Source organism: Ziziphus jujuba, chromosome 5 (genome assembly GCF_031755915.1).
Source record: "Ziziphus jujuba cultivar Dongzao chromosome 5, ASM3175591v1".
NCBI classification, from domain to species: Eukaryota; Viridiplantae; Streptophyta; class Magnoliopsida; order Rosales; family Rhamnaceae; genus Ziziphus; species Ziziphus jujuba.
The window spans coordinates 13,378,781-13,406,676 of record NC_083383.1 but is presented as its reverse complement, the minus strand read 5'-3'; the positions used below and the strand labels follow the sequence as shown (position 1 = coordinate 13,406,676).

At 32.1% G+C, this 27,896-nt stretch overlaps 6 protein-coding genes across 9 annotated transcripts; 3 read left to right on the top strand and 3 right to left on the bottom strand.

Moving 5' to 3' along the window:
* The first annotated feature begins 266 nt into the window (after window positions 1–266).
* LOC132803644 (cyclin-A1-4-like) lies at window positions 267–5,612 on the top strand. The gene is made up of 13 exons (XM_060816950.1): window positions 267–610; window positions 1,012–1,191; window positions 1,657–1,915; window positions 2,156–2,298; window positions 2,397–2,489; window positions 2,688–2,821; window positions 2,980–3,049; window positions 3,146–3,222; window positions 3,306–3,339; window positions 3,539–3,688; window positions 3,832–3,966; window positions 4,502–4,625; window positions 5,474–5,612. Exons 2-12 carry the CDS (start codon window positions 1,063–1,065, stop codon window positions 4,610–4,612), a joined length of 1,335 nt encoding a protein of 444 aa, XP_060672933.1. The 5' UTR covers window positions 267–610; window positions 1,012–1,062; the 3' UTR covers window positions 4,613–4,625; window positions 5,474–5,612.
* Window positions 5,123–6,411, bottom strand: LOC132803645 (acetyltransferase At1g77540). Of its 2 annotated transcripts, none has more exons than XM_060816951.1 (2): window positions 5,988–6,402; window positions 5,123–5,349 (listed from the first exon to the last, which is right to left on the bottom strand). In XM_060816951.1, exons 1-2 carry the CDS (start codon window positions 6,264–6,266, stop codon window positions 5,278–5,280), a joined length of 351 nt encoding a protein of 116 aa, XP_060672934.1. In that variant the 5' UTR covers window positions 6,267–6,402; the 3' UTR covers window positions 5,123–5,277. The 2 variants fall into 2 exon arrangements, with proteins under 2 accessions (XP_060672934.1, XP_060672935.1); XM_060816952.1 differs by lacking the exon at window positions 5,123–5,349 and adding an exon at window positions 5,640–5,663 and having other exon boundaries at window positions 5,988–6,411.
* Window positions 6,412–8,235: 1,824 nt separating this feature from the next.
* On the bottom strand, window positions 8,236–11,311 carry LOC132803844 (V-type proton ATPase 16 kDa proteolipid subunit). Its single transcript, XM_060817604.1, has 3 exons — window positions 11,088–11,311; window positions 10,608–10,893; window positions 8,236–8,769 (listed from the first exon to the last, which is right to left on the bottom strand). Exons 1-3 carry the CDS (start codon window positions 11,164–11,166, stop codon window positions 8,637–8,639), a joined length of 498 nt encoding a protein of 165 aa, XP_060673587.1. The 5' UTR covers window positions 11,167–11,311; the 3' UTR covers window positions 8,236–8,636.
* Window positions 11,312–16,756: 5,445 nt separating this feature from the next.
* On the top strand, window positions 16,757–19,593 carry LOC132803731 (BTB/POZ domain-containing protein At1g21780). 2 transcript variants are annotated; one of them, XM_060817183.1, is made up of 4 exons: window positions 16,757–17,091; window positions 17,191–17,336; window positions 18,231–18,346; window positions 18,746–19,593. In XM_060817183.1, exons 1-4 carry the CDS (start codon window positions 16,979–16,981, stop codon window positions 19,355–19,357), a joined length of 987 nt encoding a protein of 328 aa, XP_060673166.1. In that variant the 5' UTR covers window positions 16,757–16,978; the 3' UTR covers window positions 19,358–19,593. The 2 variants fall into 2 exon arrangements, with proteins under 2 accessions (XP_060673166.1, XP_060673167.1); XM_060817184.1 differs by having other exon boundaries at window positions 16,758–17,091; window positions 18,752–19,593.
* Window positions 19,594–20,616: 1,023 nt separating this feature from the next.
* On the top strand, window positions 20,617–21,325 carry LOC132803733 (uncharacterized). The gene has a single exon (XM_060817187.1). It carries the CDS (start codon window positions 20,755–20,757, stop codon window positions 21,094–21,096), a length of 342 nt encoding a protein of 113 aa, XP_060673170.1. The 5' UTR covers window positions 20,617–20,754; the 3' UTR covers window positions 21,097–21,325.
* A 600-nt stretch (window positions 21,326–21,925) lies between these two features.
* On the bottom strand, window positions 21,926–24,381 carry LOC132803732 (uncharacterized). 2 transcript variants are annotated; one of them, XM_060817186.1, is made up of 2 exons: window positions 23,512–24,381; window positions 21,926–22,587 (listed from the first exon to the last, which is right to left on the bottom strand). In XM_060817186.1, the coding sequence occupies exon 1, from the start codon at window positions 24,202–24,204 to the stop codon at window positions 23,533–23,535; it is 672 nt and encodes a 223-aa protein (XP_060673169.1). In that variant the 5' UTR covers window positions 24,205–24,381; the 3' UTR covers window positions 21,926–22,587; window positions 23,512–23,532. The 2 variants fall into 2 exon arrangements, with proteins under 2 accessions (XP_060673169.1, XP_060673168.1); XM_060817185.1 differs by having other exon boundaries at window positions 21,926–22,540; window positions 23,512–24,374.
* Between the last annotated feature and the right edge of the window lie 3,515 nt (window positions 24,382–27,896).

Below are 27,896 nucleotides of genomic sequence, written 5' to 3'. Positions count from 1 at the left end.
ATATATACATATATAAACAATAAAAACAAACTCACTTAACGTTTATTAGTTTTATACAACAATTTTTTATCTCTATTTTGAAAACCATTCACCCAAAAAAAAAAAAAAAAAAAAAAAGAAGGGAAAAAAAATGTCTAACAAGGTCTTGGCTTTTCGTACGGGTATATGTTTTTTTAAAAACTAATTAGCGGCTAATTAATTGATATATTGTTATAATTTTTCTACACATAAATTTAAAATTTTAATAAATATTTTTTTAAAAAAAAATAAAAACTCCCTTGAATATAATAAATAAACAAAATCCCACTCTTTAAAAAAAAAAGAAAAAAAAAGGGCGGTTACTGGTTGGTAGTGTCTACAGGAACTAACTGCTTTTATTATTATTTTATTTTTTGGCTGCCAATTAGAAAACTGCCGAGAACTTGTCGGAGAGAATCTGAAAGAAACCGGCAGCGAACTCTCTCGGTGGCGCACACTCTTATCATGCACACTCCCTCCTTTCAGTTGCTCTTCCTTCTTCTTCAATGGCCTAACCTGAACTGCTAACACTGATTCTACCATTTCTCGTCGCATCGACCTTCGAGCTTTTTCCTGGCTTTCCTCAGCTCTGGTTTTGCTTTCTTCTCCATCTCTCGCTGCGTTCTGTACATATATATATATATATATATATATTGCAATGTTTCTTCGTCTGTGGTGAGATGATAAGTCCGCCATTGTTTATTCCGATTCCGCTCTGAATTTGATGGTGATTAATAATAAAGGTTTTGGTCAGGCTCCTGTAAAAATAATCATACAGACTGAACTCGAATGTGTCGAATTTTTTTGAATTTAGAGCCCTAAAATCTCAGCATTTAACTAATGCAGTGGCTAAAAAAGCGTGCAAATCTCTTTGTGGATTGATTAGTTAGTATATGCATACTTCTGTTTTTCGAGTCTTTTTTGTTTGTTAAAAGGCGTAAGAAAAAAAAAAAAAAAAAGTCGTTTTGTCATCGATTGCGTTTTATTTTTCAGAATATCGTGTTGTTGGTGTTTGGCATACAGGGAATTCAGATTTTCAAAAACATGGCAAAGTCAAAAAATTCGAGCCAAAAAAAGCACCGTTTGGCAAAGAATGGACAGGGTTTTGGAGATTTCACGAACCAAAAGAATGATTCTCAGAGTGGTTCACAAACCTCTGTTTCTTCGGTGGAGGTGAGTCCACTTTCTATAATTTATTATAATTCTTTTTTCATTGTTTTAGTTGATTAATGAGCAAATTATCAGTATTGTATTAATTGGATCTTTTAGCAAGCAAACCATAACAAATTTCATAAAAAATGACAGAACAATTAAACCAATTAGTTTGTTTAAGTCTCACTGTTCTCCTTGTACTTACTCTTGATTTTTACTTTTCATTCTTTTTTTTTTTTTTTTTTTTTTGGGGGGGATGAATTATATAGGCGTTTCTTTAACTGATTTGGGATGCTTTTGATTGCTTTGTGTTCATGTTATGACCATGTAGAAAATTCTCAGAGGAAAAATGAAATTTAGAGAAAGAATAATAATGAGAAACAAAACATAATTCGAATAGTTTTGGTGTAAATAATAAACACAATTATTTATTTATATTTTGGGTTCAGAACGATAATTATTTGTGGACCCATATTTTTTGCTCAGGTTCCTTTCGACAATGCATCTTCCACAGACTTTCCTTCTCCAAGGAGAAAGGATACTGTTCTTACAGTTCTGACCCCTCGTGGTATTGGTGATGAACCTATATGCATGGATGCTTCACCATGTAGTTCACTTAGTGATCCAATTTCTTTAGACGAGAGGTGCCCAGAATTTGTATGTATTGACAATGAGGAAGTCTCGGGAGTTGAGACTATTAAATGGAGGACAAACAGTCTCTATATTCCAGATGATTTGGAAATAGGTCTCTTTTTCTATATGAAATCAAACTTCTCTAGTTCTCTCCTTGTTTGTCTGACTGCTACTTTTTGTTCAGGCTTTACCCTCAACTAACTTGTTAATAGGGATTTGATATATGCAATTAATGAACAATACAGTCAATATGTGGGCAAAATTATTATTTACCTTCTTTAACTAACCATTGAATTTTATATATTAGATTTATGACCCTTATAATGTAACTTTTTTCTCAATTTGATTCCAGGAAGTATCTTGTATAGAGATATGTTTGCAGAGCTGACGGCAATTGATAAAGCAGTCGATATTGATAAGAATTTCACGGATCCACAATTTTGTGCATCTATTGCTTTTGCTTCTGACGCATACAAATACTTGCGCGCTGCTGAGGTTTTTCTTTTCTACTATTAGAAACAACGTTTTAGTATCCTTATCTTAATTTTTTGGCCTTTTTGTTTGTTTGATTCATTTAATTTTGTGATTCTCAGGCTAATAAAAGACCTTCTGCAAACTTTATGGAAAGGATCCAAAAAGATATCAATGCCAACATGCGTGCAATATTAGTTGATTGGCTTGTAGAAGTAAATTGTCCAACAAACTTTCCTGTTTCACGTCACCCCAATTTTTGGGCTTTTGTTTATTACAGAACAACTTGATAAGTTAGATTTTCCTAGCATTGTACAATTATCATTACAAGTATCATCCAACACATACCCTTTATAAGGGTGGAGTTGTTTTTGTTGTTTTCTTGGTATCTAATTTTCTTATATCAATTTTAGGTTTCGGAAGATTACAAGCTTGTACCTGACACACTATTTTTGACAATTAACTACATAGATCGCTATCTTTCTGACAACTTGATGAGTATGAAATATTTGCAGTTGCTTGGTATTGCATGCATGTTGATTGCAGCGTAAGATCACTTTATTTACTTGTTTTCCAATCCTTCTTTTTCATTGCGTTTGTGCATGTCACATGCCAATATTTCTTTCTTTATATATATATATATATATATATCAAAAGACTCGAAGTTTACATTGTAACTAAAAGAATGAATGATATTCTTGCCAGTGGATATGTGGAGATTTCTCCACCTGATGTGGAAGAATTCTGCAATGATAATGCATTTTCCAGAAAGGATGTAAGTCATATTATCAGTTAATCATGGTTACTTTTTATAGTTTGAACCATCACGTTCATCCTAAATTGCATAAGCTAAATACTTTGATAAGTGCAGGTTTTGGAAATGAAAACCTCTGTGCTGCATTACTTGAAGTTCGAAAGGACAGCTCCAACAACTATAAGTTTCTTGAAGTAAGCTTGCCTTCTTAAGCTCATGATTGTTGGTATTAAATTTGGTCTAGGTATTGACTTGTGGTTCATGACAATATGTTCAGGCGATTTGTATGTGCAGCTCAAGCGACCAGTGAGGTATCTAACCTAAATACTTTTCATGTCCCAGTTTGTATCATTTCTTCACTTACGTAGTCTTATGTATATTGTTGTGTTTTCACCTACCAAATATTTTAGCAGTCTTATATCGTTTGTCATGTTTGTTTGAGATTTTGTCTGATGGTTATGGCAATAAAATATCAATATGAGCCGATGATTTACCAATTTCTTTTTGCAGGTTCCTTCAGCACAGATGGTTTGCTTGGCAAAATATATTACAGAGTTATCTCTTGTAGAGTATAGCATGCTTCGCTATACCCCGTCATTAATTGCTGCTTCTGCTGTTTTCTTGGCCAAGTATATGCTTACCCCTTCGAAGAGACCCTGGGTATGTGATAAAAGTACTAGAAAGATACTTTATTTATTTGTTTGTTTGTTTTGTTTCTTGTTTTTTTCGGTGTTGCAGGTGCATTTTATTTTCAAATGATATCTGGTGAACTCATGGATTTTAGCGTTTCATATTCGGTACAGGATTCTATATTGACGTATTATACACTTTATAAAGATTCTGATTTGTTTGACTGTGTAAAAGCACTACATTACCTGTGCTGCAATGGCATCAATTCAAAGTTACCAGCACTAAGGAAGAAGTACAGTCAACAGAAGGTTAGAAGAAGCTTTTTGTTCTTTGTTTTATTTCTTCATTAAACGAGGAACATGTTATAAAGTTTTTTATAATAACAGATTATTATAGTATTTTAGTTTTTCCATGACTACCTTTATCACTGTGTATCCAGAAAATTTCAAATGAAACAATAAAATGAAAATTTTAAAGTTTCTTACAAGGACAGGCCAGCCCATTTTACTGCTTCTCTAAGTTTAGATTCTTGTCTTCCACATTTGTCACGTATTTTTGTTTTGTTGGCTAAATTTTATTAGTCATATCTACAAAATTGTACTGAAGGTATAAGATGAAAAACCAGAATTGGAATTCTTTGTTAGTGTTAGCCAATGTTTTTAGCACATGATATACTGTTGGTTGAGATATATAGGATGGAAACTGCAAATAATGAAGCTTCAATGCAGGTTAACCATGAGTGCTTTCTTATATATAGTATAGAATTGTGTTATAAATTTATAACAAACAATTAGACGAATCCTAACAAATTGCTTTCTAATTAGCCTCTTCCTTCCACAACAGAGTGCTTTCTCGTGGATGTGGAAGAACAAAGATACAGATACTAGTACCACACCAGAGTACGTGTTTCTCCAAATGAAAGAGCAAACTTCTATGGAAAGTGGAGCAAGCTGAACTTCCAGATCAGGTAAGATGCAGAAACTCAAGACTAATTATCTAAGCAAGCAATGCATGAAGAATCTTTAATGTATTTTTTGAGTTCCAATTTCTTAAGTTTTGATCTGGATAACTTATATAAAAAATATTGGAACAGTAAACTTTGGTAAGCAATAAATAATTAGTTGATTTTAACTAGATTATGTCCTTTTTTCTCCTTTGTTTATTTGTTATCTATGAATGTTGTGTAAAAACCCCTTGGATCTTTCTGATGGTCTTGGTTGTCACTTTTCCAGGTCTTGAGTGCTTCGCCAATTACTTTGCCTAATTATCTCTTCTAGAACAGCCTTCTGCAATTTTCTTGGCCAACTTCCCCTAAAAATAGTAATGTAGATCTTTCTTTCTTAGGCAATCTTTCTTTCTTAGGTCATATATTATTACTATAATTAGTCATATGTAAATCATATAGAACATATAAATAAGAAATGTTGTCATAACTTGCAAAACTAAACCATCAATTGTCACATGTAAGGAATATTTCATATATTTACATTGGCTGAAAGCAAAGCAGATTCAGCATTGGAATCGGGAGTACATGCAAGTAGTATAATCACTTACAAGGCTTTTTAGCAATTTCCACCGCACGAAACTTTTAAAACAACTTTTTAGGTCATCTCTTTTATTCATATATTAGACTTGATATCCCCCGAATATAGAAGAGAATTCCAAGATGGGTTCCGCGGTAAAAAAGTGTCCTGCAAATAAAACAAACCTACGTTTAAGTTGTTATCCTTTAATTACATTACATTGCTAGCTCACTGTCAGAAATTTGATCTACTGCAATGTTTTTTGACTTTCCAATTTATAATCTTTTTGTAGAATGAATACTGGAAAGCAAATTCACCACCATGCAGTCAGAAGAAGATAATCAAAGTTTGTGTGCTTCAAAGCTATTATGCCTATTTCAGAGTAGTAAGTATACAAAATAGTACCGGTTACCCAAGAATTGCAGTTCCAAAAACATAGCATTTTTCTTGATGGTTAAGCCTGCGGCTCTCATCTATGTATACTATTAAGATTTAGTAACAATAAATAACACAAAAAACAAAATCTAAATTTACAATCATCAAAACACAAATGACACGAAAAACCAAAAAAAAAAAAAAAAAAAGGGGGCACAAAAGCAAAAACTTTTGAAGACCCAGTTTATATAAACACACGAAAATTTCATTAGTTAAGAAATCGCAAAAAGAAAATAACTTGTTTATTAATTCAGATGAAGAATCAGATAAATCCATTAAATTGAAACCAAATATTCAATCAGAATTATGCTTAAAAAGACAAAAACGCAGAAAGAAGAAAGAGGAGGACAAAAAAGAGAATAGAAACTCACAGAGACATAAGAGCAGGTGGGAATGACAGAAAGGGAATTGGATTTGGCGTGGTTAAAAGCGGCAACGCAGAGGTGAGAAGCCAAACCCAAGCCTCTCTTGGAGGAAGGAACGAAGGTATGGACCAAATCTAAGACTTTGCTGCCATTTTCATTTTCACGAAGCACATACTGTATATAAGCTTTCTTGTCCTCTGTCTCGAACTTGTTCTGCTCCTCATTCCAAACTATCGTTGGACCACCCTCCTTCGCTGCCCCTCCTCCTAAGCTCGCCGTTGCCATCTCTATTATGTGTCGTGGTAGTCGCGTTTATCCGTTGATGAAGTTTTTCTATTAAAAGTTGAGGGTGCAAATGAAAGAGGCTCGGTCCCCTCTTTTAACTCTAAAGTCTACCCCCAAAACGTGGTTTGGTTATAAAATGAAGGAAAACCCAAACCCATTTTTGTGGATACCCATTTCACCCTCCTGCCATATTGACTAACGAAACCAAAGGTGTTAGATTATCCTATCTTGGGCCCACGCAATCTTTTTCTAAGCTTTCTTCGGAGAAACATTGAGAAATAAATATGAATTACACGTAATTCGATATAGTCGAACATAAACTGTTAGATGAGGTACTTTTAAGTACAATAATCCTTTGGATATAAAAAATTTAACCAAAATACTTAATGTCACTAACAAAATTCCTAATTAATTAAGTACCTTTTATCTTTTAGGTTTTATAATATTCTGAACTTGTTAATCTTCTTGTCCTTCTTAATTACTTTCATACTTAAAACTCTGAATATGAACAAGAGACTAATTAAACTAGCAACTAAACAAAAAATCATAATGGATCTGCATTGAATCCGTAGATTTCAAAGAAACAATATACAGTTCTATGTTACTATTAAACTTTCTCCAAGGAAACCTGTCATCTTAGAAAAGGCAGTCCAGAGTTTCGGAAACCAGTGGTTATAGCTCTTATCCATCACCAGCAATACTGGATTCACCATCTCTAGAGCAAGCATCGCCTCTTCAAACTCCTGCAATTAAAATAAAAATAAAACCATTGATAGCTTAAAGTATAAACTGGAAAGCCAAATAAATAAATAAGTAAATAAAAATCTATGTTATATATATATATGACTTACCCATCTGTAATTCAAAGGAGCAGCAATACCTCCCACATATGCAACCGCTTGTAACCATTTTAAGTAACACTCACTGAATTCGTGGCCAAACACAAACAACAATTTCATTAACCTTTTTTTTTTTTTTTTTTTGTTGCCAATTTTTCTGTTTTTTATAATCAAACAAAAAATTGTAAAAAGCTTGGAATGTGTTTTCAGTTTATGGGGCATTACTTGAAAAAAGATTGAGATAAATCCATCTGAAATCCTAAAATTGAGAGAAACCATGATTACTTAGTTCATCGTATTCAGGAACTCTGTAAAATAGCCTACGGTTAAGGAAAAGCAGATGGTGCTGCTAGTTAAATGGCTTGGAGGAGAAAATGAATAGACTATATATATATATATATATATATATATATATATTTTGAGTAGATTATGTTTTAATACAATTATAAAACCTAAAAATAAAAACTAATTAATTAATTAATTAATTAATTGAAAATGTTATTAGTGACGTGACATTATTAGACGAATTGCCATGTCTTTTTTTGCATAAAAATTAGGATTCATTGAAACAAAAAAAAAGCACAGCTTTACAAAACAAATCTAGCGAAATTATCTTCCTCAAATACATTCTTCTAAATCTTCTAAATCATGCACTTCGACACGGATGTCGCCCCACTTACAAACAGTATGGGCTATTATGGGATGAAGTGTCATGTCATTTGGATTATAATTTTGGTTAAATTTTTTATATCCATATTATTATTGTTTTAAGTTTTACAACGTTATAGAAGATTCACTATACAATTTTAGATTACTTCTTCATTAGTAAATCATACCAAACTCCCCATTTTCCAATGCTATTTGCTATTTTTCCTCCGTTCATTTTATGTTAGTTTCTTCTACTGTTTGAAACCCATAAGGTGTTATTCCCACTCAAAGAAAAAGAAGAAAACAGACATTTACAACATAATCTAAATTCTCTTACCACGGCACTCGAGATTAATTTGAAGTAACTTATTAATTTTTAACAATATCTTCCACTCCATAAGCAACATACACATACCCGGTTTTTGATTTGGAAGAATTTATCATTTTTTGAAAGATGAAACAAGTTAAGACACATTATGTAATAGTTGGAAAAAGAGGATAAAATTAAAGTAAAATCAGACTTAAAAAATACGGTCTATTTCGAAAGCGCCAAGACTTATAACGCCATCCAGATCCATCTCCAGTGTTCGCTTCCTCCGCTTCCTAACCCTCAATAGTTCTTAACATTGCTTATGCTCACAACAGACAAAGGACATCTTGAACCAGATATACTGGTCAGATTCACACAGTATCAGGGGAACTAAACTATCTCACAAGACAAATGAATCCACATCTCATTAATTAAACAGTCCTTATTTTATACTAGGCACAAAAGAACCGCCTTCATAAATGGCCATGTCAATTAACATGATCCGAATTTGACGCTATATCCACGAAATAATATCCCAAAGGCAAAATAAACTTTGAGAAACTCAGGTTGTCTCTAATCTGCACGAGATTGGCCTGCTCGGGATGACAGGATGATCCCAACAATGAGACCATAGAGAGCAAGAGCTTCAGCAAAGATGAGGATAAGAATCATTCCCACGAACAGCTTCGGCTGCTGTGCATTAGCCCTACATACAAAGAAAGAAAAATAATATCAGATCACTCTGTACATATCCTTTGTAGAACTCGAAACATACTGCCCATCACAAAATAATTTCTATATGTATGAATGTAATTGTGTAATGCATCCAAACCAGCTTCTGAAACCAGAAAAACCAAACAAGAGCCAATTTGATACTAAAAGAAGAATCACAGGCAAGATGTTAAACAGAAACAAGTCAAGTCTAGAGTAAACAGTCATGAGCAAAAAAATTATATTAATGAATCTTCGGCTAAAATATCTTGAGCGAAATAAGTTTTATCCCATTTAAAAAGCATATACGTTATAATAAAACAACCAAAAGGAAACAGATAAAAAATTCCAACCTCAAACTTCTTAACTTTCTTGACAACAATCACCTTTCCAAAACTTTGCAAGTATGGAAATTGCAGCAAAGGAATCAGAATAACTTATATAGCAAATCACAACTATGAATTGGTAACGCTCCCATCCCCAGCAGGATCATCCCAACTCGGTTGAACAAGTTATCATTTTTCTTGTGCAGCAAAGGAATCAGAATAACTTATAGAGCAAATCACAACTATCAATTGGTAGGATTATCACATGGCTTTTTGTTTTTCTGGCACAAAACTAGATGAAACACCCCACAAGGCTGAGCAAGTTGTCATTGTTCTTGCTATTTCTAATAATTATTAGTAGAATAATTTATAATCCCTTCTCTCAAAGCCTAGATGACTAACCAGTAACTTCCCATCAGATTTCAACGTCACTGGATCATAAAATGAACCCTAATTAGTAAAAAGAATTTCTTTTTAGGAGGAAAAAAATAATAAAGGAAGAGGATAATAAACATATAATCCTCTTTGTCTGCCATGATTTGTTAAGGGATAGAGGTTTTCCATCACCACTTTCATCCTTGTATAGTTCCATCATCAAGCATTAATAAACCAACACCCACATCCATATAAGCCCATCTCTATCACCAAATCAAGATTACACAAGTCAACCTTACTTTCTAACCAATCACCACCGCCATGTTCTTCAGTCAATATTAAACTATGGCAATTACAGCCATGAGATCCCTTCGTAAAGGGGCTTAAACACAAGTAATTAAAAGATGTATAACCTTCCACCACACAGTTTCATAAGCGCAAGCTTAATGTCACAATGGAGGCTATTAATTTCCTTTTAACCCAAGCAAATCAAAAAGGCACAAGTAGGTGAGACACCAAACTCCTTCACCTTTGTCTTGAATTACATGTGAATTTGGTTAATCAAATTGAAGCATAAACTCGATACCAGTGATAACCCATTTCCCAAATATGCAAAAAAGGGACCACCAAGAATGCAGGCATGATGCAAACTAAGTCAAGCTTTGGTTTCAAAAGCCTGTGTTGTGTTCAATAACAGTTCTATCCATCCAAGAATTTAGACTTCTAGATAAGAAATTCTAATTTAAATAAGGAATCGTAGATTCATAGTTCTGTAATATAATAACAAAATACATATAATTTCATAGCATATGAAAGTCAACTACAAACCATAGGCATCAGATCATGTTAAACTCCAAGACCAACAACGATTCAATCTGCTAAGTTTTCAAAGCAAATTAGATTCATTCTATAATTTCATAACTTTTAAACACAATTAACATTTTTTTTTTTTTTCTTTTGGGAAACAATCACTTCGAGTCTTGCAAATCCTCTTAAACTGAAAATTCGAACAACAGGTGTTTATAATTCCAAGATTGATACTCGTATGGTGGAACCGAATAAAGTGATAAAAAAAAAAAAAAAAAAGGCTTAAGCTACCAAAATACATAGAAACAACTGCAAAAAAGCTTACCGAACTCCAGCATCGCCAACAATCCCGATGGCCATTCCAGCTGCAAGACCAGCAAGGCCACAAGCAAGCCCAGATGACAAATGCGCATAACCATCAAAGAGATAATAAGATTTGGCCTTTGGGTTAATTCCAGTACTGATAATAACAGCTACGATCAACCCGTAGATTCCCAAAACTCCAGCCATAACCACCGGCACGATCGATTTCATTACAAGCTCCGGCCTCATCACTCCCATGGAAGCCACACCCACCCCACTCTTCGCTGTCCCATATGCAGCACCCATACCTGTAAATTTACATATATATATATATACAGTTCCGTCAGCAATTAGTGAAATTCAAAATCTTTTAGGTTTTCATTGTTGCCTGAAACTAGGTTTTCAAATAAAAAAAATAAAAAAAGGGAAGATGAAGATTAGAAGTTGGAGGAAGAGTGTTAGAAAGAGAGAGAGAGAGAGAGAGACAGATCGGATCATTTACATGAAAAAACGAGAGCTGCGGCGGCTCCGATGAAGCCGAAGAAAGGAGCTGTTTCATCGCCGCTGAAGGTTGAAGACATCCTCTGTTTGGTTGTGGTGTTAGGTCTGTGTTAATCCCTGTTTTGGAATTTGCTCCGTTCTTGATTTGGTGTGTTCTTCGTTCGTTCGTTCGTTCGTTCGTTCGTCGTACCTTTTTTTTTTTTTTGTCTTTTTTTTTTTGTCTGGTCTCTCAGAGATCGAATCGGGGATTAATGATAATACATGACTGATTAGAATGGCTCACCGCGCACGAGGAATCCCGAAGTCGTTTTTACCGAAATGCCCTTGTCACTTATTGTTTATGTCTAATTAACCAATGTGTGAGACGATTTTCAAAAAAGTAAAAAATTATTGGTGTATGATGTGGCGGAGGGGAATACGCGTAGGCCTACCTTATCACCACCAAGTTGATGATACCCATTAATGATTTTGTTAGGGTATGTTATTTATAGATATATTTTTTACTTTTGAGAATGTATTTTTTTTTTTTATGTGTGGATATTATTGAAAATTATATTTGTATTTCAAAAATATTTTCTTACAGTCAATGCTCTATTTATGAAAACATCAAACGTTCTAGATATAAAAATATAAAAAAAAAATGAAAATTTATTAAATATTGATAAAATTAAATAAAAAATTATGAAAACATTATAAAATAAAATGGAATTTGTGAAATTATAAGATATTGTTATTTAATTAATATTTTATTAATTAAACTATAAAAATTGAAAAAATATTATCATTACCATAAGAGAGAGTGTTGTTATAGTATCAAAGTAAATTTAACAAATATTTCCGTAAAACTACCATAACACTTTATTTTATATGTAGATTTAGCTTTTTATACGTGTTAAATAATATTTTTAAAATTTAATAAATATTATAATTTAACAGATATTCTTAAAATTCTATAAAAATTAAGATGAAATTTTTAAAAATATTATCATATGTTATAAAATTTTTAATCAAATTATGAAGGAATCAACGTACAAATATATGAATAAAACATTTTATATAAGTATTGATAATTTTGAAGGAAATATCATCAAATTTTTTTATTTTATTATTTTTTTTGAAACCTAAATATTTTATGGACTTATTAAAAAAAAAAAATCAGAGAAATATTGAGGAAATTATTGATATTTTAAACATTAATTAAAACAATTTTTTTTTTCATAATTTTAAAAGGGGAATAAAACAACATTACCGAATAACCAAAAAGAGCAAGCATATATCCAAAACCATTAAGACAATTACCCCACTATCATCCCAACATTATAACCGCTCAATAGCTGAGACATACTCGGTCTCTATCACAGAGAGACAATTAAGTGGAAACTCTCACGTACAGATTTCTTTTTTCTTTTTTTTTTTTTTTTTTGTTTTTTTTTTGGAGTAGCCCGACAGGGTCTATGACGCTTCCAAACCGATGGCTATTGTTTTGTTGCTTTTTTTGTTGTCTTGAATTGTTATAGAACGGCTTAATAAATGGGAAAACTGGGGTAGTATCTTCATTAGTCGAAAAGTAATTTGTCTCTATAGGCGTCATTTGAAAAACGAAAAAAAGATTACTGTTTAAGTAGGATACATGGATATAGTCCAATGGCTAAAGCTCCGCTAGCCAGCTTCTTGTCAACTGAACTTTCTGTTCTATACACACGCCATATTTTATTGCTAGCTTTCCCCGAATCACCAATAGATTTTTATTAAAATTCCTGCTTTCAAATAGTCGAGACCAGAAGGTTAAGGGGGTAGAAAGGACTTTGCAGGCCAGAAGGATGGAGAATAGGGTAGGAATGGACAGGGGTAATGGCAGGTAAAGATAATGAGCTCTGTTGGGTTCCCAGGGTCCATTAGGAGTACCATGTTGCTGCTGAGGATCATAATTGGTGGGAGGCACAGTGTTGTTATAAGCTAGTCCGGGTGGGGAGTGCATCTTCCAAAACGCCATGCGCTGAAAAAAACAAAAAAAAACACTTAGATGCTTTAAAGTCTATAACTTGCCTCTAATCTTATACTAAATCGTATTTAACATCTTTTGCGGACCTGTTATATCTTATTCATTTCTTTCCATTAACTCTCCAAGCTTCCTACCTAGGAATCATTTGAATTGGACCACCCGATAATCAGTATTAGGAATCAGTAAGTATATTAGTATAAAAAATTGGTTGATAAGCGCGAAAAAGAGTGTTAAGATAGTGGTAATTTGGCAATTGAATGTGATTGTGAAATAATATTTATAATTTATAGAATGCTCTTTACCATTATACTTAAAATATGAAACACATGTCATTGCATCAATATGTTAGTACTTTTAGATTTTGTTTTCGTATCATTATGAGACTCAAAATATCTGTATTTATGGAAACATTAAATATTTTAAAATATAAAAATATTGATGAAAATATTGAAAATTATTGAATATAAAAAAATCTCTTAAAAATTATAAAAATAAAAAAAATAAAATTTATTATTAAAATTGCAAAAGGTTCTTATTTAATTAATACTTTATCAATTTAATTATAAAAATCAAAAAATATTAACATAGATATTACCATAACACTACCATAAGCCATAAAAGAAAATATTATGTAAATATTCTTTAACCATAATACTCCCTTTACGTTTTTTGGATTTAATTTAAATCTTTATACGTATTCAATATTTTTCAAATTTACTGAAAATTAAAATTAAACACATATTTTAAAAATTATATGAAAATTATTGTGGAAAATTTCAAATGAAATTATGAAAAATCCTTTTTTTTTTAATCTAAATATCCTATCAACTTTAAAAAAATAAAAATTTGAATAGTAGAAATTATCAATATTTTAAACCTTAACGTTATAATAATTTTTAATATTTTAATTTTAAGATGTACAAAGTAACCAAATTGGATGATTAATTCTTAAATACCTACATTGAAATCTTGTAACTCTAGCTCATCATTTTAGACTAATCAACATCGTCACCCTCATCTATCACCATTGTCAACCCCTAAATTTTAAACTATAGTATTTGGTAAGATAGAGCATTTTTATTTCCTAAGCACATAAGAATAAGCTTCTTCAAAAATTTTTTACTTTTACATTGTTCTTTCAACTATTGATCTTTGTGAATTAAGTTCACTCATACATTTTTCACAAATAACTATTGCTTTTTAATAATTAAGTTCCTTCACTATATAAAACAATTTTATTTCGTTTTTACATAATGTATATATCTAAATCTTGGCAAATTCATAAAAAATTAAATATTAAACAATAGTTTTTATATAATAGAAAAGATTTTATAATTTAAACAATAAAATATAAAAAGTGTAACAAATATGGGAGAAAGTATTACTAAAAAACATATCACATATATTTGAACTGGCCTTTTTCTTAGAATGGGCTAACTTGTGGGACTTTGTTTTCTGGATCCACTAAATCCCCCAAAGTAATTTGCTTTCCTTAATGAATTATACAATAAGCCCTTTTGTCAATGAAGCCGAGCATATGTCCCATGTTTTATTTTCTCACTTTTCAGCCTCATATCTCAATGTCATTTTAGTTTGCCGAACAGCCTTTTTTTTTTCTTTTCTTTTCATTTTTTTTTTCTTTTTTTCTTTATTTTTTTTTATGATAACTTTTATATATATAAGTAAATCTCAAAGTGCATGTGCATCACCATACACCAATTGGGGGAGGAGGATTGCAAAAGAAACTTATTAACCTTATGAAGTTTGAACGGTTTTTTATTAGCAACAAATATAAGAATATAAGCTTAAAACAGCTAGCAACAAAGTTGCCTCTTATAGTGTCATAGATTAATGACTGTAGTCCTGTATCATGCAGTATTGCAGCATGGGACCATCCGAGGTAATAATAAAATTTGTTAAAACTCGAACTTCAATTTTTAAATCCACAGATATGAATAATTTCTTTCCGCTAAACTACTATCCTCAGCAGTAAATTACCACTACTTATATGGCGAAATAGGACCGAATTGCATAAAATATACATTGAAGTAGAAAAAGCTTATAAAGATGATGCACCCTGAAAATAACAACGGAAAACGGTGCCAAAAAGCTTGAGACAAAGTAAGTAGTATAATTAGCACCATTAGCAATCCTTTTTAAATAAAGTAAATAAAAAAACTAAAATGACGTTGGAAGTATTTCAAACAAGATTAAATTATAGAGTATGTCGGTTGGTCTTTTGCTGAAAAAGCTGAACGCCAATCCAAACTGAAAAGTACCATAAATTATAAAGAAAAGAAAACCCAAAGCAGAGGTTAAGATGATCATGGATCAAGTTGACCTCAAACTAAATTACTTAATTTTTTGATGTTTGCTTTTGCTTGATAAACAATAAAAGGATATAGGAGGCTTAAACGAAATTTTCATATAATATATGGCAACTAAGGTTTAGAGATATTAATTGTTTATTAAATAATATGGTAAAATAATATAAAACTACATGAATGGTTTGAAAAATTCTTGTAAAATAAAGAAAAGCACTATTTGTTATCAATTATTATTTATAAAATGAAATTAATATATCAAATAATAATTTAAATAATTTCAAATTTTAATATAAAAAAATAAAACTAAATATCATCAAATAATATAAGTAGAAACCAATCATATATTCATATTATTTGTTTAGTAAACATTTCTTATATGATTTACCAAAAAACGGATGGCTGAAACGGAATTTACCAAAAAGCATTGTTGAAGGGAAAATGTATTGTGTTAATCATACATTTTAATAGGTGTGTAAATGAAATAGGTGGAGCCTAGTATTAGCATGTCAAATTGCATAATTTTGGAAATAATCAAATTCTGCTCAAACTCACAAAAATTGAAATTCCTTGCTTAAGATAGATTTGGTTCATTTACGAAAGGACTATCTTACCTTAGCTTGTTATAAATCAAAAGCTTCAAAATTTTGAACTTTTAATTTATTAGTTTTTTTGGATCAATAATACGTCCTATTATTTTTTTATTTTTAATATACAATCAAATATAAAATGTCACTTTTTTATTTTTAATATACAATCAAATATAAAATGTCACTTAAGTTATGCTTGTATACCATAGAGGCTTAAATTTATAAATATATTTATTTTTTCAATTATCAAATTTGAATGAATTTAAATTGAACCAATATTGAATATTTCGAGCTTATTTGTAGCTTTATATTTTAATAATGAGCGTACAAAATACACTCTAATTAATTCATAATATTCCTAATCTATTTAGAAGATTTTTTTTTTTCCTCATTTGATAAGAATCTTTTTATCTTTTTAGAACCAGACATTTAGGATTGTAATTTTCAGCATCTACTAGAAAACAAAAACAACAGCTTTTCCAAAATTTATTGGAATTTTCAAATATGTATATATTTTAGCTCATTCTCGTGCCGCACATTAACTTTACACCTAAACATACAAATATGAAAATGTCAGTATCCAATGGAAAAAAAGAAAATAATAATAATAATAATATATATATACCCGATAACTTTTAGACACGAAGTGGGAAAGGCCTCAAAAAAAAAAAAAAAAAAATTGGAATTAAGAAAAACGTGACACAGGGATCAGACGCTTCCAAATAAATAGAAATTATTAAAAAGATTGGAAAGCCAAGCAGACTAGTGGCTTTATTTCGATGGAAAATTGTGTGCAAAAAAGCAAAGGAAAAGAAAGAAACGTCGTTTTTAGGGACCAAAAAGGCTTTGTGAAGGTGAGTCAACGAAGCTTAAACGCGAAGTCAGTGTGCACTACTTCTCTGTCTGCAAGTCACGGCAAAAGCAGACTATTTGGAGGAGGAAACAACAGAGAGAGATAGAGTGAGAAAGTGGGAAAATGGCCGATTCGAAGGTGGAGACCATATCAAGGTTGGCTCAATGGAGGATCGACAACTTCGGGCCTTGTACTTACAAGAAATCCGACCCTTTTAAGGTCGGATTCTGGAACTGGTACCAGAAACAGTCTATGCCCTCTGTATATGTAATTTTTTTTTCTCTGTATATATGAATTTGGATTTTTCTGGGTTTTTTTATGAATTGGGTTTTCAGGCACTTGTCCATAGAGAAGAATCGGTACCTCTATATTCGTCTATTTCCGGAGCCTTCTCGGGCTTCTAAAGAACAGCCTCCAATTGCTCGCTTTGTTCTCAGATTTTATAGCACGGTCCCTGGACGAAGACACTACATCTCTCCTGGTATGGATTCTGTTTTATGCTCTCTTTTTACTCTTTTCTTCCATTTTGTTATGATATTTGTTGGGGGGGGGGGGGGGGGGAGAGGAAAAAAGAAAAGGAAAGAAAAATAAAGAGAAGAAAAGGGTTGTTGTTATGTACTTTTAGTTTGTAAAGTCTGTGAATGAGGTCTAGTGAAATTCAAAGACTTACTTGGAGTCTTGCACAGTTGGATGTATAATAATAATTCTCTAGGAATGAGATTCAAAATTTGAAGGCGGCTTTGATTTTGGGCTCTGTTTATGTTTAGATGGGAAACCAAATTCAGGGGGGAACAATGTATTTTTTGGAATTTAGTTGATTTTTAAAGTGACAAGTACGATGAATTTTTGTTCATTCGGCATAAGTAGTTTCATTTTCGTGCCTCTATTAGCATATAATAGGAGAATTTTAGACAAATGATGTTCATCTTCAATTAAATGCATAACCGTTCGCTAAAACATTTCTCCTTTTGCTCTTTCCGGTTACATTTTTCTGCCTGTGTTGTAAATCATGTGAGTCCACGGGTTCAAATTTTAAAGGTGATGCAACAATTGGGCACTGTATTCTAATTGAAAAATTTCTATGGATCTCATGTTGTGACATGGGAAAAAACAATAACTGCATAAAGGGATAGATGGGAGCAATTTCTTATCCAGCTAAAAATATTCAAGCTCAAATACATTGTTATAGAAACTCCAATACTTTGCTTGTGGTCCATGGCATTTGTATTTTGTATTTCTTCTGCAGCATAAAAGATAATACAGATAAAATACTAAATACAAATACAGAGTCAATATGTCACAATGCTAACAGTGCTTAAATATGGTAAACAGCAGTTAGATGATGCCTGTAATGCTGTATTGCTTGATGCTGCAGTTCATGAAAGACTGCTTCGGACGGGTGAAGACTTTGTGTGGCCTGTTGATACTGCCTTCACTGGTCGCTTCGTCATTGACGTTGAGTTTCTGGATCTGAAGATATACTCTGTTAATGTGAGTTGTTTTGTACAATTATCTCTCTATAACCAACGTAAGTATGGTTATAGCATTTATGTCTTTCATGACTTTAGAGGTGAAATGCAAACTTGGTCATAGTTACTGTTGTCTTTCAGTTGGGGAGCTATTTTATTGTTAACGGCCATCATATGTCATAAGGATCTATGAAAGCTACATCTTGCATTATGCTTGTTTTTGTTAAATCCATTTTCTTTTCCAGCTTCACATTTGTTTCAGACTATGGCATCATGTTGCTTTATGTATATGTCTTACAAGAAGTCAATTTTTCTTATCTGTTTAGCATAATCTGTCACCAGGAATGTTGATTGAATCATGCATCTGTAAATCTGCTTATAGTAGCATTTCTGTAAACCCTCTTTCGTATTTTTTGGCTAGAATCAGGGTGGGGAAGCTTGTTCCATATGGCCTATTGATGGAATGATGCAATCTGTATCAATCCAAGGCACTCTTCGATGCCTCTCTCGGATGCTTGATGAGGGAATCCATGCGGATGTTACCATCAACACAGCTGATGGAAATCTAAGGGCTCACAAGGCAATCTTGTCTGCAAGCTCTTCGGTATTCCAAAGCATGTTCCATCACAACCTCAAGGAGAAAGAGTCTTCCACAATTCACATAGAAGACATGTCAATGGAATCTTGTGTGGCTCTTCTGAGTTACTTGTATGGAACCATTAAACAAGAGGATTTCTGGAAGCACCGGCTAGCACTTCTTGGAGCGGCAAACAAATACGACATTGCAGACCTAAAAGATGCTTGTGAGGAAAGCCTTTTGGAAGACATCAACTCGGGGAATGTCCTTGAGAGGCTGCAGGAGGCCTGGTTGTACCAGCTAAACAAGCTGAAGAAAGGGTGCTTGATGTACTTGTTTGAATTCGGCAAGATCTATGATATAAAAGATGAAATGAACAACTTTTTCAGGCATGCAGACAGGGACCTTATGCTAGAGATGTTTCAAGAAGTGCTTGCAGTTTGGAGACCAATATAAGTTACATACTTCTACTCTTTAACTTCCATATAACAAACAATGGTATATTGTATATATATATATATATATATATTTCTGTAGAACTCTTCTGAGTATGTGAAGGTTTTACGTTTCAGGGTCCAATAGTTTTGGCTGGTGGTAATTTTCTATTGTAATTAGTATGCCACTCTATTTCAGGTTCAAGAATAGCACATGAGCAATATTAATTAATGTTTTTGGGTGGTACTGTTATTCTCTTTTGATTTGTTCTCTGTGTGCATCTGCAATTTGGGTCATAATATTCTACTTTAATTGGGGTCTACTGGTTTTGGTAATCTAATTGATTAGCATTCATGGGGTGAGACCGAAAGAAAAAGCTCGTTTTGCGCTCTACTGTTCTGTTGTTCACCCTTGATCTTTCTTCTCATATCCAGCAACCCTTCATAACAAGGTCATTGTTCTGTGTGATTCTGTGCAACAAAGCTAAGCGAATGTTCCGGTTTCAGGGGAATCAATGCAAGTCTTCAAGCCATGACCACAACTAATATGTGGAATGAGACATTAAAGGAGGTGAAACTTCTGTCTAGCCAGCTTCTCTTTATGGATTGGAAATCATTCTTGATGCCATGTGTGCTTGGTTGTTTATTAAGATTTTAAGGCTTTGATGAATGTTCCTGTTGTTTATAACTCTTTTGGGAAGGAAAAAAAAGAAGTGGAGGGTGGTATTTGAAAGCTCAAGTGTTATTATTGAGAGGGCATTAAGAAGATTTTCCAGGTGGTTGAAGTTGCTTGTTCTTGCCTTCTTGTATATCGCTTTGCATAATCTGTTTTCTTTCTAACTCTTTTGACTTATCACAATGTTCTCGTACATGCTTGTTACTATAGAAAGTTGTACAAGTTTTGTATATGATATTCGTGAATATATCTCATGCTTCAACATATATAATGACCAACCATTGGCAAAATTCAGATGCATAATGTTATTTAGATTTTTCTTGTTTTAATAAATATCTAAGAATTATCTCTAATAATCATTCCCAACTGAGTTATCATGTAGAAGATGCCTGAGGGCTTTTTTTATTTTTTATGATAAGCCGCTAATTAATGGATATATTCTCATAATTTTTCTTTTATATTTTAATCCAAAATAATATATATTTTCGTATGTCAATATTTTCCAAATAAAATTCTGGAGAAACTTTGAAGTGAGCAAGTCTTTTAAGGATAATCAGATTCCTAACTTTATTAGACCGTCTAATTAACCAAGTGCGCATGTTAGCACACTTTCACCAGAAGCCGTCCGAACCCTCCAGAAAAAACACTTTGTTAATAACCAACCGCCTCTATTTAAAACAAGAACAAAAACAGAGAAATAATAAACCAAAAAAAAAATAAATAAATAAAAAGAAAAGAAAAAAATGTTCTTCTTCTTTTATGGAGGAGTAGAGCAGCAAATCCGGCAGGTGCTGAAATACGGCGCCGGAAGGTGTATTGCTTGCCGGTCGCCGGCTGATCTGGTCGAATACGAGAAGGTTCTTAAGGCGTTCTTTGTGCCGGTGTGGCGGTGGCCCGGGAAGGATCCGGCGATGTACTGCAACAACTGCAAACTCTTCTTCCCGGAGTCCTACTCTCTGCCGCATCATCCCAACTCCGAACCGCTTCCGCCACCGGCGGATTCCGAGTCTCTGCGTTGCCGATTCTGCGATCGGGTTGTTGAGCCGGATTTCCGCTTCTGTCCTTTCTGTGGCTCCGCTATGTAAATTATTATTATTTTTTTGTTTTTTGGTTTCTCTTTCAACGGCTGTTTTTAGGATTTAGGGCACTGTTTTTGGGGTTTTAACGTTGGAAAAAAGAAAAATATAAAGATTCTGTTTGGATGTTCTATATATATATATATATATATATTTGAATGGCCGTTTGGTTGCTGAGAAAGAATACGATTGTAATAAAATTTTCGACCTTGGTATGAAATTGCAGGTACTTGGCTTATTTTGTTTCTTTGTTTTTGTTTTTGGCTGTGGATGATTTTGAGGGGTCCTGGATAGCGAGATTTGCCTAAAATAACTAAAAAAGATAATAAAAAAAAAGGTAGGAAAAATTTCCAACAACGATTAGGGGACCAAAGGAGTTGCTTGCTTGCTCCTCTTTCCACTCCAGAGTCTGTATTACTACACACAATTTTGCGGACAAAAAATATAAATATATAAAGTGGACCTTTATTATGCAAATTTTATGTTCTGTCATTGTACCATATTCTGGCTATCTGATTGCGAGTAGCAATTAGTGTAATTCATCATTCACCGTTTTGAGAGTATTCACTTTAGGATTTTAGATACCTTCTTCAATTGTAAACCATACGAAACTTCACATTTCTAGTCCTCTTTGCTCTCTTTCCTCCCTTCATTTTCTGTCAGTTTCTTCTTCTGTTCGAAATCCATAAGGAGATATTTCGAAGCAGACATTAAAATATAATCTATATCTCAATTCTCTTACAATAGCAGTTGGGATAAATTTCAATTATTTTACCAAGAAATTGTTTCAATAGTGAGCAACACACCCCTTCCGATACGATTTTATGAAAGATGAAACTGGTAACAAATAGTAACATATTATATTATGTAATAGTTGGAAAAAAACAGAGTAAAATTAAAGTAAAATCAGACTTTGAAAACGGTGCCTATTTCAAAAGCACCAAACTTTACAATGCCATCCAGATTCACCTTTGTAGCTTTCCATTCCTTTTAACATTTGCTTATGTACACGATGGACAACTGACATGTTGAACCAGATAAGCTGGTCAGATTCATACAGTATCATGGGTATATCACAAGACACAAAAACGAATGCACATCTCATTAACTCTACAGTCTTTATTTTGTACTAGGCACAAAAGAACTGTATTCATCCAAAAAAAAAAAAAAAAAAACAAAACAAAACAAAAGACAAAAAAACAAAAAACACAAAAAACACAAAAAAAATGGGCAAGAAAGAACTGCCTTCATAAATGAGTTGCCGCTATATCCACGAAATAATTTCCTAAGGCAAAATAAACTCTGAGAAACTCGGTTGTCTCCATCTGCACGAGATTGGCCGGCTCGGGAAGAGAGGATGATCCCAACAATGAGACCATCAAGAGCAAGAACTTCGGCAAAGATGAGGATAAGGATCATACCCACGAACAGCTTTGGCTGCTGTGCATAAGCCCTGCATACAAATAAAGGAAAAAAATATCGTATCACTCTGTATATATCCTATGTAGAACACGAAACATACTGCCCATCAGGAAATAATTATGTAAGAATATAATAATGTAATGCATCAACAACCTAGCTTCTGAAAGCAGAAAAACCAAACAAGGGCCAACTTTGATACTAAAAACAAGAAATTTGAGAAGAATCATAGGCAAGCAGTTAAACAGAAACAAGTGAATCTTGACTAAACAATCATGGGGGAAAAAAAAATGTTAGTGAATCGTCTTCTACAAAATCTTGAGCCAAATAAGTCTTTATCCCATTTAAAAAGCAAATAGGTTATGATAAAATACCAAAAGGAAACAGATCCAAAGTTCCAATCTCAAACTTCTTCACTTTCTTAACCAAAATCACCTTTCCAAAACTTTGCAAGTATAGAAATTGCAGCAAAGAAATCAGAATAATCTCATACAGCAAATCACAACTATCCATTAGTAACCCTTACGTTCCCGGCGAGGTTATCACATGGCTTTTTTGTATTTCTAGCACAACACTACATGAAAATCCCAACTTGGTAGAACAAGTTATTGTTCTTGTTATTTCTATCAATTATTAGTAGAATAAATTATACTCAAAACTTCTTAATTTCGCAACTTTCTTAACCAAAATCACCATTCCAGAACTTTGCAAGTATGGAAATTGCAGCAAAGAAATTAGATAAGATTATTCAATTGGTAACCCTCCCATCCCCGGCAAGGTTATTACATGGCTTTTTGTTTTTCTGGCACAAAACTAAATGAAAAACTCAACTTGGCAGAACAAGTTGTCACTGTTCTTGCTATTTCTATCAATTATTAGTAGAACAAATTATATTGCCCTTTCTCAAAGCCTAGACGGATAACAAAGTAATCTAATATGAAGTTGTAATTAATATTCATAAGAGCCAAAAAAAAAAAAAAAAAGGCAGCAACAACAATAGCTCACCTTCACCTCCTAGAAGGTCCTCTACTTCCATGATCTTCTGTGTTGTTTCTCAACCAACAAAGCACGTTCCCTTTCCTTCTCCTTCTTCTCCCTTTTCAACCGCTCTTCTCTCAACTCTTCCAACGTCTTTTTCCCACTCTTCTTCTTCATATTTTCCTGAACCACCCCAGTCAACAACGACCCATTACTCTGAGCATCCACAATATCATCATCATCGCTTGGTCTTTTTTCAAGGTACCATGGCAATTTAGTACCTTTTCCAGCAACACCATATCCTAGCCTGTATTTCTCATCCTCGGCGGTCACTACCTTTTTCTGAACCTCCTCTTTCTTCATCATCTTCTGCTTCTTCTTCTTATTCTTCTCAGACCCATCACCAAACTCCTCGTTTTCCAACGCTTTTATGGGATCGAAAATCTTAATCCCATCAAACAGGTTGATATGGCCGTCAGGCTTCTGTTCCGATTCAGCGGGCTCAGACTCATCATCGGCTTTCTTCAGCGGAGCCAAGCCACGAGCCACCCGGAGCTGCTCAAGACGAAACTCGGTGTCTCGCTTTCGTGACTGCTCGCGTTTCAGCTGCTCTTCTTTGGCGGCGGCTTCTTCGTCTCGGCGAACTTTCTCTCTGTTCTCGTAGTTATACACATTCCACCGCTTCTGCGGAAGAATATTGAGACCTCCATGACCTCCCATCTTCTACCTCTCTCTCTCTCTCTCTCTCAAGAACAACGTCGAATACAAATTCGATGAAATTCCAAGGTATACAATTGGAAATTGGGAATTTAGGGTTATATATATATATATATATATGTGAGTTTAATAAAATCTTCAATGGTCGTTTTTTTTTTTTTTGGGGTAAATCTTGAATGGTCGTTTGGTTGCTGAGAAAGATGGGATTGTAATAAAATTTTCGACCTTGGATTGAAATTGCATTTACTTGGCGTATTTTGTTTCTTTCTTTTGTTTTCACTGTGCATGATTTTGGGATCCTTAGTGAGTTAAAAATAATAATAATAATAATAATAATAATAATAATAGTAAATTTACAGCAACATTTGACGGACCAAGGAAGTTGCATTTTTTTTTTTTTTTTTTTTGGGGAAAACTAAGGAAGTTTGTTGCTTGCTTCCTCTTTCCACTCCATTTCTCGAACCAAAAAAGAGGGGAAAAAAAAAATCTGTGTAACTAAAAAGGGAAAAATATAAAAATACTCATATTTTCTCTAAAATAGAGAAACACATTTCTTAGTTCTCTCCACATCTTGAAGCCTAGTCATGTCTGCAATCCTTCTTTGTTTATTTCAATTCGTCCAAGCTTCAATCAATCTTTCTCTATTTCTCTTGAATTATCCAAGCTTCAATAGCTGACAACAACATAACATGGTTTTTCTTTAATATTTCTTTATTTCCTTCTTCTTCTTCTTTTTTTTTTTTTCCCCATATTTTTCTCTTTTTTTTCATAATTCCCTCTAACCATTTATAAATAAAAATAAAAATTATTGTCAAAGTAAAAGAAATTCGTATAAGTATCGACCAAATTGATTATGTTGTTAAATTTCTTGATAAAATTCGACAATAATGGATGCTGCAAAGCAAATCCATTTTTTGAGTTTATTTAGATAATATAGTTATGGTATTTTGGGTAATTTGATGGATAGAAAAAGTGAAAGGTAGAAAAATTTATTGAAAATAAGAGAGATGATTATTTTTCTTCATTTTACCTAAGGATAGGCAATTTTGTGTTTTCCCCTAATTGAAAACACCAATTTTGAAAGATACACACACATATATATATATATATATATATATATACAAAATTAGGCTCAAATAAAATCTTTAATATGAGGAATAATATTAAATTTTTATTTTTCAACATTTAGATCATATCAAAATTTAAAATTTAAAATTTTAATTATTAATTACCACCTTGATAAGATTAAATTTTTCTAAATAAAATTTTAGTATGTCACTAAATTAATATTTTATCATTTTTTAAATTTTAAATTTTAATGTTTGATGTATCAAATGATTTCAATGATGAACATTACCCAAAAAAAGGTCAGAACTCCAGAGAAAGGAAGTGGGTTGATATATAATTTTTTCAATATATATAATAAAGCTATATCTATATATATATATATATTTTTTGATAAATATAATAAAAATATATCGTGAAAATTATATTAACGATATAATATGCAAGCATAGGAAGTTTTCACCGAAACTTTTAATTTTTTTCTTTTTTTTTTTTGTGTGTAATATCAAAGCCTTTTAATTTGATTGCTACAGATTAATCCCACATGGTAAATTAATGTGCTTTGTTGAGACAATATATAACTTGCAGTGCCATCATTACCGCGTAAAAGAAGCCGGGTATAATGATATAAAGAAACTTCTCAAAATGCAAGTTCCAAGCCTGAGTTAAAAATCTAAAGCCCAGCCCAGAAAAGTAACATATAAAGTATGGCAATTGCCTAAATAGCGCGCTCTTGTCTCTAAAATCTTCGAAATGTTTATGTTTGTGAGAAGCTAGAAATGTGAAAGGCTAGAAATCTCTACCCCTCTCTTAGACTTTACACTTTTATTTATCTTTTTTATTTTTTATTTTTAGTTGAAAAGCTAAAAATTCTTTTTTTTTTTTTAATTTTGCATTTATATTTTTTAATTTTGTTTTTGTTTGTGAAAAGTTAGAATGAAAAACTAGAAATCCCTATCCCTTTTACATATATAAAATTGGGAGTTTTAAAATTTACAAGGTTAGCGTTTACTTTTATTTATCTTTTTTATTTTTTATTTTTAGTTGAAAAGCTAAAAATTCTTTTTTTTTTTTTAATTTTGCATTTATATTTTTTAATTTTGTTTTTGTTTGTGAAAAGTTAGAATGAAAAACTAGAAATCCCTATCCCTTTTACATATATAAAATTGGGAGTTTTAAAATTTACAAGGTTAGCGTTTACTTTTATTTATCTTTTTTATTTTTTATTTTTAGTTGAAAAGCTAAAAATTGGTGTTTATTTTATTTATTTGTTTTTAAAATGTTTATATCTTTTTTATGATCAGATAGCAAGAATGACTAGAGAATGCTATTTTATCATCATATCAGATCTTCGTATTTCATAGGTTAGAATTAGAATTTATTTTTTTACTCTTAGAATTTACTTTTTTTTTTTGTTTTTGAATTTACTTTTTTTTTTAGTTAGAATTATAATTTTTTTTTTGGAAAAGCTAGAAATCTCTATCCCTTTTTCATATATAAAATGGGAGTTTTAAAATTCACTAGGGTTAGAGTTTTTTATTTTATTTTATTTTGAATTCACTTTTTTTTTTATTTTGTTTATGTTTGTGAGAAGCTAGAAATGTGAAAGGCTAGAAATCTCTACCCCTCTCTTAGACTTTACTTTTTTTTTTTTAAATTTTGAATTTACATTTTTTTATTTTGTTTTTGTTTGTGAAAAGTTAGAATGAAAAACTAGAAATCCCTATCCCTTTTACATATATAAAATGGGGAGTTTTAAAATTCACTAGGTTAGCATTTACTTTTCTTTATTTTTTTAATTTTTGGTTGAAAAGCCAAAAATTGGTGTTTATTTTGTTTATTTGTTTTTAAAATGTTTATATTTTTTTATGATTAGGCAACAAGAACGACTAGAGAATGCTATTTTATCATCTCATCAGATCTTCATATTTCATATAACCACTATGGTTGCCTCCTTCAACTCAAGTTCAATTCAAAAGTCTCTCCTTTTGATACAAACTTTCTAACTATGTTAATCTTCGTTACTGCTTTGCATGTTTATGCTATTGTAATGATAATACTACTCTACCATCCTAACTCAAGTTATGCATCCTAACTCACTAACTCAAGTTATGCTAGAACTATGGGCAATATTAGCCTCTTTTGTGGTATTTTTTCTTCCTTGTGGCTATTGCGGCTCCTTTCTTGGTGAATTGTTTCCAGACGGCTGTCTTTCATCTTATAACCAATTCTTCCTCTGTTTTATTTTAATTTTAATCAGCTTTTTTGCCGTTAATGTTTTTTTTTTTTTTTTTTTTGCCAAATGGTATTGTTTGAACATAACATGCTGTCTTTTTGTATTATTGTTGTTCATGAATTGGAATTAGCGTGTATTAAGAAGAAGTAATTATACTATGATTATTGAATACTAAATCAATTCGAACTGTATAACCTATGACTTCCATTATTTCCTTTCATTGGCTTTTTCAACCTAACATATTTGACTGTCAATATCAACCAACCGTTTAGTAATCAATCCAATTCATATAACCACATCTGATATATTATATACAAACACTTTTCTACTTTTAGGTAAAAAAATAAATAGTTTCTATACACAAAGTCTCCAATCACAATTCTCTCTCCAAATT

Bases quoted from the DNA above. Each gene is read 5' to 3' on its own strand.
- LOC132803644 (XM_060816950.1), top strand. From the start codon at position 1,063: ATGGCAAAGTCAAAAAATTCGAGCCAAAAAAAGCACCGTTTGGCAAAG. The intron at 3,223-3,305 runs GTAAGCTTGCCT...CAATATGTTCAG, and splicing joins ACAACTATAAGTTTCTTGAA to GCGATTTGTATGTGCAGCTC. The intron at 3,689-3,831 runs GTATGTGATAAA...TATTCGGTACAG, and splicing joins CCCCTTCGAAGAGACCCTGG to GATTCTATATTGACGTATTA.
- LOC132803645 (XM_060816951.1), bottom strand. From the start codon at position 6,266: ATGGCAACGGCGAGCTTAGGAGGAGGGGCAGCGAAGGAGGGTGGTCCA. The intron at 5,350-5,987 runs GTGAGTTTCTAT...TTTTATTTGCAG, and splicing joins CCACCTGCTCTTATGTCTCT to GACACTTTTTTACCGCGGAA.
- LOC132803844 (XM_060817604.1), bottom strand. From the start codon at position 11,166: ATGTCTTCAACCTTCAGCGGCGATGAAACAGCTCCTTTCTTCGGCTTC. The intron at 10,894-11,087 runs GTAAATGATCCG...GTAAATTTACAG, and splicing joins CGCAGCTCTCGTTTTTTCAT to GTATGGGTGCTGCATATGGG. The intron at 8,770-10,607 runs GTAAGCTTTTTT...CTTTGTATGTAG, and splicing joins GTTGGCGATGCTGGAGTTCG to GGCTAATGCACAGCAGCCGA.
- LOC132803731 (XM_060817183.1), top strand. From the start codon at position 16,979: ATGGCCGATTCGAAGGTGGAGACCATATCAAGGTTGGCTCAATGGAGG. The intron at 17,092-17,190 runs GTACCAGAAACA...TTGGGTTTTCAG, and splicing joins AAGGTCGGATTCTGGAACTG to GCACTTGTCCATAGAGAAGA. The intron at 17,337-18,230 runs GTATGGATTCTG...TTGATGCTGCAG, and splicing joins AAGACACTACATCTCTCCTG to TTCATGAAAGACTGCTTCGG.
- LOC132803733 (XM_060817187.1), top strand. From the start codon at position 20,755: ATGTTCTTCTTCTTTTATGGAGGAGTAGAGCAGCAAATCCGGCAGGTG.
- LOC132803732 (XM_060817186.1), bottom strand. From the start codon at position 24,204: ATGGGAGGTCATGGAGGTCTCAATATTCTTCCGCAGAAGCGGTGGAAT.